The sequence below is a fragment of the Buceros rhinoceros genome, unplaced genomic scaffold (assembly GCF_000710305.1).
Source record: "Buceros rhinoceros silvestris isolate BGI_N320 unplaced genomic scaffold, ASM71030v1 scaffold42667, whole genome shotgun sequence".
NCBI lineage: Eukaryota > Metazoa > Chordata > Aves > Bucerotiformes > Bucerotidae > Buceros > Buceros rhinoceros.
The window spans coordinates 2,992-17,026 of NW_010423537.1; the positions used below are offsets into that span (position 1 = coordinate 2,992).

The following is a 14,035-nucleotide window of genomic DNA, read 5'->3' on the forward strand; positions in this document are numbered from 1 at the left end:
TCCTGAAACCGGAATTTAATGAGCTTTTTCTAAAAACTTTGGAGAGGAGAAATTCCTTACTCTAGATAAACTGCCTCCCAGTCGGATAAAACCATCCATCTGGAATGTGCTGAGATTTAGAGAAGTTGTAGCCTCTCTTTCCAAGGCATAAGAGGAGATGATCTGAATTCCCAGGATTTCTTAGGCTGACAGGGGTACATGCCCCACCTGTAAACATTCACTCTGAGAAGATGCACTGTTTGTTGAGAGGTTTCCTTCTTCCGAATGGCATAGTAGCAGTTTTAGCTTCCTGTGCTGCAGCATCTGATGGACGCTGCCCACCTGGTGGAGAGCATCTGTAAGACTTCAGAAGAATTTCTCAATAATTGCTTATGAATGTACTTAATAATCTCTGGATGTTTACCATCGAGAAGTAATTTGTTGATAGTTGTTTCGTTTCAGTCCTGACAAAGTAAACGCATCTTTAAAAATATTTTGACGAATGTTTTAAATTCTTCTGGTTTTAGGCACTGATATTGCTGCTGGAGAGGAAGTTGCAATTAAGTTGGAATGTGTGAAAACCAAACATCCTCAACTCCACATCGAGAGTAAAATCTACAAAATGATGCAGGGTGGAGGCAAGCAAGTTATTTTCCTTCTTCAGAGATTAAACTTTTTATGTCTTTGATGTATCTACCCACCTGGAAGCATTTAATGGTTAAGATCTCTTTTGACAAATAAGGAGAAGGTGGGAAAGGTGGCAGGGTAGGTAAAGAGCCTTCTTCAAGAATAATATTTAGTGGTTTGTCGGAGTCTTTACTTTCAGCCTTCCAGTTTGCTCCTTATTGCCATCTTAGAGACCTCATGAATATTCATACTCGTAAAATGCCCAGTGTTCAAATCTCGCAAAAACGCTGCATGCTTTCAAGTTGCGAACTCAGCACAAAGACTGGGAGGTTTCTAGGGAAGAGGAAAGTTGCTATAATTTTGTGTTGGTTTTGCTGTGAAATTATCAAACTTTTCATTTCGGAGTGACCGAAAGTAGCATAAAATGTTAAGCTTCACTGTAAATACAAACATTCACAGTAATGACCCTCTTAGAATTTGTCTTAAGAGCCTTGAAGATTTGTGCATATGAACTGTATAAATCGAATTGTTATCCCAAATAAACTGTTTTCTTTTTACTAGTGGGTATTCCCACAATTAAGTGGTGTGGAGCTGAAGGAGATTACAATGTAATGGTGATGGAGCTGTTGGGACCGAGTCTGGAAGATCTCTTCAATTTTTGTTCAAGGAAGTTTAGTCTCAAGACAGTCCTATTACTCGCTGATCAAATGGTAGGAAGCTGCTTTGCTGATCTTGGTAGTGTAGTATTTTGGAATATTAAAATTTCTGGAGAGATCATAACCAACCACGTTTTATTTCTGTAATTTCTAGGTGAATAGGCTGTATCGTTAGAGGAAAACCACAAAATTAATTTTCTTTCTGTAAATACAAAGTGTCCCATCAGAAGTGATTGCAGAGTCTTGATTTTTTTAAAAACTGGACCTGCACTGTTTGCAGACCTGGTGTTGCGCTGCTCACGGACAGATTCCCCTCACAAAGTTTTTGGAACTGAATGTAAAATAGACATAGAAAAAGAGCTAGAGAGGAGGTTTTATGTATTGTGTTCTCTTTAATGCCCTTACATTTTGCAATAAAAATTTTCTTGACCTTTTTTATCGTTTAGACAGTGTTTCTGGTGTTTTTATTTAAAAAAAAAAATGCCCAATCTCTCAACAATGATTTTATTTTTTCTCTATATTTAGATTAGTCGAATTGAATATATTCACTCAAAGAACTTCATCCACCGAGATGTGAAGCCAGATAACTTCTTAATGGGCCTGGGGAAGAAAGGCAATCTCGTCTACATTATAGACTTTGGATTAGCAAAGAAGTATAGAGATGCTCGAACTCACCAACATATCCCCTATCGTGAAAATAAGAACTTAACGGGAACTGCCCGCTATGCATCCATCAACACCCATCTTGGAATTGGTGAGCTAGGGAAAGCAATAAATAGAAACTTTAAAAGTGTCGGTGCACGTGATTTTAGTTCAAGTAGATACTGCTTTACGGAGGCACAGAAGACAGTCCCTGTTTCTGGCACTAACAGTAACGCGTGCGCAGCCTCGTACCTTTTGGTTGGGTGGGATTGGGTCCGTTTGTGAGTCTCAGAAATTAGCAATTTTAACAATTGCGAGGGTGATAGGCTTTTTCGGTACTGCATGAGTTTATCATGGGCATAGCAACTGATAGCTGAACTCTCTCTTTGTTTTCCTGAGGATTTTTATGATAGTCTTGTTGCACAGTCTTTTGTTTTTCCGGTAGAAAACGAAATCTAATGAGTCCACTTTTTTATGCTGTTGTAGAGCAATCTCGCAGAGATGACTTGGAGTCCTTGGGCTATGTACTGATGTATTTTAACCTGGGCTCCCTCCCCTGGCAGGGACTGAAAGCAGCAACAAAGAGGCAGAAATACGAACGTATCAGTGAAAAGAAAATGTCTACACCCATTGAGGTTTTGTGTAAAGGATATCCCTGTAAGTTGCACTTTTGTGGCACTAGGCCTACGTGTTCGCATTTGAGTGGAATTTCTTTTTTCTTTACGCTAAATTCTACCAGTCTTTTCTACTTCTCTCTTCTTTTTTGTCTTTACCCCCACCCCTGTAATTGCGCACGTCCGTGATAAAGATAGTGTGCTTTCAAGACTGGGATCTTTCTGTTCATAGACCATTTCTAATTACCCCGTGTCTTAAGTATTAGTGAACAATCACTGTGGTGCCCTGGAGTCGGAGGGTAGCGTGGTACAGCTGGTGTGCGCTGTGGTGTGTGTGCATGCATCTGTGCTGTCTGCCTAACTCCGACAGACAAAGAGCTTTCTGAGAACTACCCACTTCTTCACGTGTGTGGATACTGTTTCTTGGGTGAACCAGACTATAGTCAAATGTACCTCTTACTTCCTGCAGTGTCACTTAGGAATTGTCCTCCAGGTTCATCTAGTTTGGCCTGTTGATGGTCAGCATCCGTGAGAGGCGTGAGAAACCCTCCTGTGTTCTAGCATCATTCCTCAGAGCTGTTCTGTTTCTCGGTTTGGTATTTACACCACAGTAATAACTAGACATTTTTGAACCCTGCAAAATGATACTTAAATCTGTCTCAGAAGTTGTTAACTGCCATCACAGAGTATTGATGATCTTTCATATGTGTTCCTTTACTTTCACTATTGTTTTTTTCTCTGGGATTAACATGCAGAGAAAACTAACCAGCTTTTGTTGTGCTGTTTGTTAGAATTTGTTTTTAATGTAAGTTATTAATGTATTATTTCATTCAGAAAGACTTGACCTCAAAAGCTGGTATTTTGATACCGCTGTTATCTCTGGCGCATTGTATTCACAACAGTATTCTCTTTTTTTTGTTGTTGTTGTTGTGTAACTGGTATTTCACGTACCACCTGAAAACAGGTGTTCTGATCATTGCAAATTTAAAACCATAGCATGACTTAAATGGTAAATTCATATGGGTTGCCTATTTTTTGTGTGTTTTATGAAGCAGCAGAGACAAACCTTTATGTGGTTTGACAACAAAGAGATGCTATTATGTCCCGCAAGAAATTGCATTTAGTTATATTCAAAGCAAAGAAAGGCAAAAAAAATCTTTTACTCGCTCAACTGTAGTTTTAAACCTGTCCCCTCCCTCCCCGATTCTGCTGATTGAAGAACTCTAATACTGAGTCGTCTCTACTGTTGACAGCTGAGATCTTTGCCTATGCTGTGATAGACAATTTCCTTCTCAGGGTTGACTTGGTAGATGGGCTATATATAATGTTTCCTTCAGTAGATTTCTAGTATTAAGTCACTGTTATTTTTCTTCTGTTTAGGAGATTCCCTGTTTGTTGGATTTAGGGTGGTTGGGGTTATTTTGTGATTCAGAACTATAAAAAGCAAATGTGAAGCTGAAGAAAAAAACCCAGACTTTCTTTCATTGCAGCTGAATTTGCCACATACTTGAATTTCTGCCGTTCTTTGCGTTTTGATGACAAACCAGATTATTCCTACCTAAGGCAATTATTCAGAAACCTATTCCACCGACAAGGGTTCTCCTACGACTATGTGTTTGACTGGAACATGCTGAAATTTGTGAGTAGCTGACATTGCTTTCTAAAACTTTTTGGGGTTTTTTTTTTAATGGTGTGCTTTTTTACTACCTTGTCAGTTTTGAGTATCTTAACTGATACTGTGATGTTTTTTCCTCCTGGAAGCTCTGTTGTCTAGAAAAAAAATACCAGGAAATGACGAAAGGCTGGAGATAAGAGCCATGAGGTGGGGGTCGAATGACAACTGAGTTGAAGCTACAGGGTTTTAAATGTGTTAGGCTTCTGAGATACTTCCTTCAGGGTAGTCATCAGGCTGGATTGCAGAATTACTATATTCTCCCACCTTGGTTTTCAGTACAGGTCATTTGCAACTGTCAAGGCGGTGTCCAGCTGCCGTAACAGTGTGTGTGTACATGAACGTTTTGAAGATTATCCCAGCAGTTATATGAACAAAATTTATGGCAGTTTTCTAGAAATTTTACTGAAATAATTAATGCTCTGGCAAACTTCAGTTCTTGGGTTGACCAGTTCCTTGTTTTCAGTATTTTTATCCGAATACATAGTTGTAAGCTCAATAATCCTCCAAATGGTTCACTAGTCTCGACCCGTAGGGTGCAAGCAGAGCGGCTGAAGATGCTGAACGTGAAAGGCGAGAACGAGAGGAGAGATTGAGACATACACGAAATCCAGCTGTGCGTGGATTACCCTCCACTGCTTCTGGCAGGCTGAGAAGCACACAAGATGTAGCTCCTCCTACTCCTCTTACCCCAACTTCTCATGCTGGTAAGTAAGCGAATACTTGAAGAGCTGCACCTTGTAGACTAATTTGCAGTTTCTTCCTGAACACTGGAAATTCAGAATTAGGATTAGGATACCTGAGTGGTATTTGTCTCTGGTCGGGGTTCGGGAGTTTTCTTTCTGTTTTTTCTTCCCTTTGCTTTTCAGTAGTTTGAAGGTAATTGTATACACTCATTCAAAGGCCTTGATTTCTCTTACTTGACTCTGGAATTTTTATACACAAACAGCAAAAGTATATTTTTTCTCGTGACTGTGTTAAAATCTCATTTCTTGTTATGAGAAAGTGATGCAGTTTTTCTCACAGCCAACACCTCTCCTCGGCCAGTATCTGGTATGGAACGAGAAAGGAAAGTGAGTATGAGATTGCATCGTGGTGCTCCAGTCAATATCTCGTCATCTGACTTAACAGGCCGACAAGATACCTCTCGCATGTCAACTTCGCAGGTAAAAAGATTTCTTTGTAATGGAAAAATGAGGGCGATTTGATAAAGTTAATCTGTCAAAAGACCATAGCAGCTAATTGCCATGATTTCATACTGATTTTGCAGATGATGATGACTCGAGTAAATAATTGATATTTTAACTGAATGGTTGTGATGTGGCTGTAGACCACAGTAAGGAAATTTGTTTTTTTTCTCCTTGGCAGCAGTACGCATAGAGTACTAACAGTGATACAGAATCATTGGTGTAAGAGAAGGTACAAAATCCTAGAGATACAGCATTTTTTACCTACAACGACGGTATTTAGCTCCTTTGATAATTGGATTTCTTCTATCTGTTATCAATGAGGAAGCAGAGTAAGTTAGAGGCAGTTGTGAGCCATGTTTCCAAATGAACAGAGCAAAAAATATTGGTGCAGAAGAGACCAGAAATAGTTGGTGAAGAACAGAAAAGTGCAAAAGTGAGAAAATGTTCTAGTACAGTTCTACAGAGAGTTAGTCCTACTAATTCAGAGCAGATAAGAAGCCACGTACGTGGATGATTGTGAGGTCGCAGAAGACTTATTTGAAGAGGATGGCAGGAGAGTGAACGGTGGAGTGATTCATAGCTACAGTCAGCACTGATGTCACCCTCACTGGTCACGGTGACTTAGCAAAGAGATTTTAGGAGTGTGTCTTTTTAAGACAGGCAAACAATGTTTTCCTATATTTTTACTTCTTTATGCTATAGCTGAAACATTCCTTTTTCAGGGTATTTACACAGACATGTCCTAAGTAGTGTGTGGCCTGGCTTTGTACAGCTTACCTTCAGTCTTAACTACAGAACGGAGAATCACCTGTCCTGTAGGCACAGTGCAGCGTTACTGGGAGAGCAGTTTGTGATGAGGACTGCCGCAGACACCTACAGGCTTTTCCATCACGCCTCAACACTTTACTGGAGTTCTAAGTGCATAATTTTTTTCCATGGACTCATTTAATTTCTTGACGACAAAGCATATTGACAAAAATGACTACTTTTTGGCTTCGTCATTTAATGGGCAGAATTAATTATTTTGGATAGTACATGTTCTTACATACCAAATCTTACTGCTAGAGGGAATGCTCTTTTAGGTGGAGGCCTGGTGGTTATTTCTAATGGAGGCTGTGCATGAACTGGATCGGAGAAGCAACTCTGCTGTAATAAAAGTGAAGTGTGATTTTTTTTTTTTTTTTTTTTTTTTTTTTTTTTTTTTTTTTTTTTTTTTTTTTTTTTTTTTTTGGGTTGGTTTTCAGCTGCATTAATTGTTTCACCAATATAGCTACACAAATGTTTGTGCTTGCACAAGGGATGAACAGTTCAGGAGCAGAAATGACTGGACGAGAACAGGAGACAGGTGAGGTTTTCTGTGATGGCTTTGGTGACAATTTTTGCCAGCTTAAATTGTTCACTGAACTACAATTCCTGCCACTGGAAAATCACATCAAAATAATTTTATGGTTGAAGTTTGTAGACAGTATAAGAGCAAAGAGGGTAGAATGGTGCATAGTTAATGGATCTTGTAAATATGCATAAATATCCGATAGAAGGATTTAAAGAATGCAGCCAGCATCTTCTCAGTGATGTCCAGTGGACAGACAACACACAGTGAGCACAAACTGACATATAAGAAATTCCATTTAGACATAAGGAAAAGCTTTTTACTGGGTAAGGACTGGAACAGCTGCAACTGGTAAGGTTGCACTAAGAGGTTGTGGTGTCTCCCTCTTCCGAATTACTTCAGAAGCCAATTGAATGTTGTCTGAGCATCCTGCTCTAGTGACTATGCTTTGGGTAGTGGGATTGGACTGGATGATTTCCAGGGGTCCCATCTGACGTTGGCTGTTCTGTGAGGCTGTGACAGGGAGTTGCCCCTGAATGTTTACTCGGACGTGAAGATGGTTTCCTGGTAGCGTGTATGCCCAGGGTTTGTCTCTAGCATTCTGAACAAATCTCAGATGCTTTGTTACCAGTCAGATAAATAATAAATGGGAGTATCAGAAATAGGTGCAGTGATTTTACTTAGTGACTGTGTTAGGAGAGAGTACATCGCTAATCTTTTAGCTGTGTTACTGCCACGCAGCTTAGTGTGCACGTGACTCTTTTCTAAACATTGTAAGGTACGAGGTGGCTTTGCAGATATATTTTGGTTCTGCTAACTTTTAAAATGGGAATACTCTGAGCCTGTGTAGGACTATGGGGTTTTCTGAGTAGTCTTTGAATATCCAGATGAATAATTTGTGGTGTAGGCCAACAGAACTGTCTGGCTTAATGGCACATTTCCATACATGACTTTTTTAACACTCCACTCCAAATATGGGGTCGCTCGGTTGACTTCTTTACATTCCAGTTAGTGGCTGAGATCTTCTCCGAGTTTGTTAGAATTAATTTAATCTTTCCCAGAATTAAAATCATCATGTGTTGTCTTCATTTAGTCCTTATCAAGGCAGTGAACCACTGCTGGCCTTCACTTAGGATGACCGAACGATAGCATGCAGTGCAGTGTAATTTGAACAGCTACCTCTGGGCCTCCCAGGTTTGGGAGGAGAGAGGAGGCAACTTACTTGGACTTTACCTTGTAGCACTTCCCCTTGAGCTCATTAGAGAAAATTCACTTTTCATTTTCCCAGTTCTCACTTACTCCATAGCGGGCAAGATGGCTCCAGTTGCAAGTTTTCATAGCTTTCGCTCTTACTATCTTCATATGGTTTAAATAGTTCTTCCATAATCAAAATTTGTCCTTAGATGTTAAGCCAGTTACCGATTAAAGCCACTGGTTTCCCATTATCTTTATACCTTGTTCTTAGTCAGGAAGACCTGGAGTATCCAACTCGCATGGCATGGTTATTAAGGAGGATTTTGATTGTCTAGGTGTAAGAATACAGAAAATCATCCATACCATTTCTTACCAGGAGAACAGTATAGACTAGCAGCTGTTTGTCCACGCTCGTTCCAAGTGTGGTAGTTTCCTTTGCAAGTCATAAGTAAATATGCTTCCACTGTTCCTCTTGCAGGAAGTGCTCAGACCATACTCCTGGTTGGAAGCAGCTTTTAAAGGCTGCTCTGCAGACCTACAGATGTCTTATATTGAGAATTAAATAGAGTTATTGTTTATAACTTGGCAAAATAGGTTTTTTATTTTATTTGGATGCCTTTGTTTGGTGAGACAATGCTGCATCTGTAATCTCCACCTCTCTTCATCTAGAGGAAGGGCTGCTTCTTGTTAAACTCTGGGTGATGGAAATGTGCAGAGGTTACTTAAAAAGTAATGAAAGCTGCTTACTTCTAAGTGGAGGTCTTAAAGATGACTCCAGGTTTTCACCTTCCTTTTTTCCAAAGTGAGTTCTGATCCGTTCAGACTGAAACGGAAAACTAAGGCTGGGAATATAGATGATACGAACCAAAAATCTCTTACGGAAAATAGGTCTTCTCAGAGAAATTCAAGACCCACGGAAAAATGGCAGTTGGTGAGAAGAGCAAAATAGTCTTCATGTGTATTCCCCACCTGCAAGCTATTGTCCACGCAGTAGCTAAATCATTCTCCTTAGAAAAACTAGCACTTTGTAACACTAAGTAACAAGTGTTTACTGGAGTAACAACTAGCACTTCTACAAAAAGGCCGGTGAAACGTAGGAGTTTGTAGTGCAATTACGTAAACTCCATGGCATACGTTATTCAGTACTTCTCTCAGTTATGTGTAAGTGAACACAGCAGCTAAAAACCTGGAAGTTGAGATGTTGGACAGCAGTAAACATTAGTGAGAGCTGAGCTGTCGGGTCGAGCCTGTGCAGATAACGTGTATTACTGCAGCACTCCAAAACATGATGAGGACAGAGGAGTGGAGCCCGTTGTCTTATATACGGGAGCTATATCTACGGTAAGCAGCGTCTAAGGATGCTTTAAATGTAATGTTGGAGAGGTTAGCGTGATGTCATAATGAAAGGCTGTAATTTCATCCTTTAATCATACAGTAGTGAACAGAATTTGGGAGGCTCTTTCACGTCAGTGAGATGGATGCTGGAATATTATGCTTAGTTTGGTTCTAAGTATCTTAAATTTTTTCAAAACTGTAAGTAAAACAGAGAAGAGCCATAAAAATCGAGCTTGGGAAAACAGATTTTTATAATGCAGGAGTTTCAAATCAGTGTCTTTCAGTTTGTCTGAAAGGTAGGAGATCATGTTGAGTTAGTTGGCATGGTATTTTAGAGACAATGATTTTAACAGTGACTGCAGAAAACTTATGTGAAGAACCTATTGCTTAAAATTAAAACCACTCATATATAAAGAAAAGTGAAACAGAGGTCTAAGTGAAGGCAATTACCCACTGAAACAACTTCTAAAAGTCGTGGATCATCTGTACCCTTTGTCTTTGCATCAAAACTGGATTCATTTTTAGGTGGAATATTCAGGTTTAAAGCAAGCCTAAAGTACCAGTCTCTGCAGAATGCAGAGTTGTGATCTATGCTGGACAGAAAATCATGCTAGCTCTTAAAAGATCCTTCTGCTCTAAAGTTATATAAGTAAATTGTTCATTAAGTTTCCTTTATGTAGTCAGTCTATGCGTTAAGTAATAAAGGAGATAGTAAAGGAGGTCATGAGTATTCCAGTAAACACTGCTTGAATCAGTTGGTCCACACTGCCCAGACTGCATCCCAAAAGCAGTGATCATCCCAGGAGTCTAGGTATAGGTGAGTAGCCTTCATTTCTGTTCACAGAAGGTTTGATCCAACTGCTCATGGTATACAATAAGTTGTTTGATCTTTTTCCTGAATGTAGCATGTTCAGCACCCAGCAGTCAAAGCTGTGCATAATTCCTGCTTGTAACAAGATGTATTCTCTCTGTAGTTGGAAGGAAGGACTGGAATGCGGCACAAAGAAATACTTCATAAAGTCTTTTTGTCAGGAGAAGTTTTTAGAACACTGTAGCCGACACTGGCATTGAACAACTTAAGTGTTGTGCCACTTCCCTGGGGAAAAGGCAACATACTTCCAGTGCCTCTGCATTTTCCATCTCTCCATGAGAAATCTCTCTCCATTTATCCATCTGAAGGCATCATACTTTGTGTTATGCTTCTGAACCTGTCAGCTTTCTTTGAGGAATAACGATTTGTTCCTTTTACGTATCTCTTAATATGATAGAAATATCTTAGAGAAGTCTGAAATCAGAGCTCCTCAAAAGATACATTTGCTACTGCAAGTTCAGGTTGGCTGTTTGTTAGACATCTTTATATATATTGGGGCAGTGGAAATGTTACAAACTGCTGTCTTTTCCCCTACCTCAGAATAGCATTCCTTTCGAACACCATGGCAAGTAGCTGCTCGTCTCCTTTCGTTGGAAGGCAGCACTGGGTGAGTGCTTCTCATTAGACACCAAAACTTTGGATGGGGTGGGAAAAAAATCTTTGGAAATTTCTGACTTTGCTTCTTCTCCTCACGTTAAATCATAGTTGTACCTGTGCCTTCCGGTCAGATGCCTGATGGAGCCTTGGTTTTTCTCTAACGTAAAAGTAAATGTCCTTCCAAAAGTTGCGTTACTGCTGCTGTTCTGCTTGGACTCTTAAGCAGAATTGACAAAAATAGTGACTTTAAAAGTCCCTAAAATTGTTCAAGCATCAACAATAAAATAAACCAACCAAGTCTAAATTTTAGCTGTGTGAGAATTACATACTTTTCCAGGAGTGTTCATGCAGCAGTGTGTCATCCTTTCAAAACCAGAACTGCTTCAGAATCGCAAAACCAAAGTAACCTGCGTGAAGACTCAATTGACTATGTAACTCAAATGAGGCTCTTCCTCATTGTGAATGGAACGTTCTACTACAGCTGAATCCATTTTTCACTATTTTATATTCTTCTTTATTCCTTATGAGCTGTCATTTTAAAAACACTCAGGTCTATTCAGATCTATATTTTAAAAATGTTCACATACTAATGAGCATAGTTTGAACAAGAGCATCTCAGAGGTAGACTTGAATTTGGGTGTTGAGAACTCCTGTCCGCTGTTCAGTGCAGTAGAAGTTTCTGCCTTTCTGTGTGCAGCTTTTGGCTTTTTAGTCTGTTCTGCTTTTGGCAGTAACAGGTTTCATCAGGGAAGTAAGTTTCAGTTGGAATCCGAACCTTGATGGCTGAAGGATGCTTTCTTAAGTATTTCAGGAGCTTCTTTGCTTTGCTTCTTATTTAAAAAAGGCTGTGAGATTTTTCTGTTCCTTAATAAAGTCTGTTGTATAACCGTGTCTGCTGCCTCACTTTCTCTATAGAGCCTAAGCTTGCACTAATCCTGTATCTCTGGTGAAGATTCCTGCCATTCCTCTTCCTGCTTTGTGTGCTTGGCTGACTGTGCATAAGCTGCTTTGTAAACAGTTTGTAACGTTAGAAAGATCCAACTGTAAATGGCAGCTGAGGTCTTTAAAGTCCAATTATCAGACCTTAATAAAACATGGGGGAAAAAAAAAAGGCAAACCTAAAGCTTTGCATTGGAAAGCTTGTGTGCAGGAGAAGTGCGATTCCGGTGTGCTCACGGTCGTGCCTGCGTTGGTTGGCCATTACTGTATCCCTTACTATTTGTAGCTTTTTACAACTGAGATGAGTACTGAATACTAATTCAGCTAGGTAGACATTCCTTATTTATTAAATTGCAGTGATACGTGGTTGCTTTTCACTTTAACGGTGAAAGTGTTACTGAGATAATCTAACGCTGTTACTGAAGTAGGTCAAGCTATGGAAGTTAATGACGTGTCTTTTAACACAGTGTCCCCTGAAAAATGAAAAACAATTGAAAAATAATGTGGTTGGTTTTTTTTTTTTACCTTCTTACTGTTTCCCCCCCCAAGTTAAGTCAATTATTCATTGAGTCAACTTCTACTTACTGGTAGTGTTTTCATCTGGTTTGTTCTTCCGTCTGTGCATGTTTATGCTCTGTTTACTTTTCTTCAAAATATTCCTTCTGGCTGGAAAGGTGCATTTTCCATGTTAACTTCTAATAAAGGAAGAAAATACAGGGAACTTCGTGTAGCCACAGGTGGGTGTGAAACATTGTATAGCTTATTGGATTTTAAATTCGCACACTTTTGGCAATGAATTATTTAAAAGTGCATTGAGAGCAGCTTGTATGTTAACTGGAAGGAAATGTGCTGATGTTGTCTTTTTTTTGGCTTTGGTAGATTCCTGCTCGGGTAACTACCAGTGTTCTCCAGTCTGCTGTGCACCGATGAAAATTATTTTGCCACGGAGGGCAGATAATGCATGGCTGATCTCCTATGTTACCAATGGCTTTTACTAGCAAAAATACCCTAAACTAGAGCGGAAACATGACAGTTGGAGTTCTCCATGTGACTTAAAAGGCACTTGGAGGAACATGGACAGACTCCAGCAGCTGCCGTTCCAGGACGCTTTAGCCAGAAACCCAATGACCTTAAAAGAACCCTGTGGAAACAGGGCTGGAAAAGAAAGATGGTTTACAGAGTTACCCGCCTGTTATCAGATGGCCATTTCAGTTTTCCCTCCACAGGCGGCAGACTTTACCCCCTTTTTATTATTCTACTGTAACTATAAATCTTTTACTTGGTTTAAGAAAGGTTTTTGTATCATTTTGCTAAAATTATTGGCTTAATTCTCTGTAAAGAACTCTTGCTTTTGTCTGATTTCAAAATGTAGAATATAAACAAACCTAAACTAAAGTCAATGACTTGAAATTTCTTGTTTAAAAAAAATCAGTTTGGCAGGGAACATGTAAATGAATCAAAACCATCTGAATTTATTTAAACTGTTTACTTGTTTGTATGGTCCCATTCTGACTGAGACGGTTTTCTCATGAAATTTTTAACCTGTTAGAATTTTACTTTGCTGTTTGCTGTCTTCATTCACACTTAACATTTAACTTCCCACGTAACACAAAGGAATTTTTAATAATTGTTCTTTTTCATAAAAGAGGAGAACTAAATACTTCGCAGGAGAGTCTAAGTATAATAGAGATGATGAGAATGTATTTCTTTTTTGCAAGGAATGTGAAGGACAAAGTGAAAGATACTGGTATTGAGGGTATTAGAATTTGAAAGCTTGTCCTATCTCTTTGCTTAGTTTAAGTAAATGGATAGTTTCAAACATTGCTTTTACTGGTAAAATTTTGTTTCCTGCACTCTGAGGCTGGTTATGTTTGGAGGGTATTGCAAGTGGAAAATACACACTGCTACTGAGTCGTCAGTGAATTTGCATGTTTCGTTCAGTATCTACGTGTTTAAAAATAAATAAATAAATTTATTCAGGCCTTTTGTTTCATGCCAAGGCTCAAAAAAGGATTTTTTTTTTTTTAAAGCAATCTTGCTGTGAAATCCCAAGAATTTTTACAATTCAGGAGCACACCGTATTTAATTCTTACTTGTATTCAACCTGCGTATGCCCAGAATCACTGGCTAGGAATGAATGACTCAACATGTTTAGGGTGTCCAAAAAAATGTTGCAGGTGCTGTTAGCACCTGTTGGTTATGGAATACGGGAATTCTTCACATTGTTGGTTTGTTACTGTAAACAGTCTCATAAAATTAAATATTCTGTCCTCACAGTACTTGGAACAGTATCAGACGTACTGTTTATACTAGCACGACCGAAGGAATGGGAAGTTCCAAGTTGGGAATGAAAGTGTACGCAGAGGTTTTGTTTGACATTAGGTATTTT

The 14,035-nt window shown here is 39.2% G+C and overlaps 1 protein-coding gene across 1 annotated transcript; it reads left to right on the plus strand.

Annotated features, from left to right (window-relative positions):
* The first annotated feature begins 508 nt into the window (after window positions 1-508).
* On the plus strand, window positions 509-12,905 carry CSNK1D (casein kinase 1, delta). The gene is made up of 8 exons (XM_010140442.1): window positions 509-617; window positions 1,168-1,316; window positions 1,788-2,016; window positions 2,391-2,561; window positions 4,009-4,157; window positions 4,726-4,897; window positions 5,217-5,356; window positions 12,526-12,905. Exons 1-8 carry the CDS (start codon window positions 602-604, stop codon window positions 12,574-12,576), a joined length of 1,077 nt encoding a protein of 358 aa, XP_010138744.1. The 5' UTR covers window positions 509-601; the 3' UTR covers window positions 12,577-12,905.
* The last annotated feature ends 1,130 nt before the right edge of the window (window positions 12,906-14,035 follow it).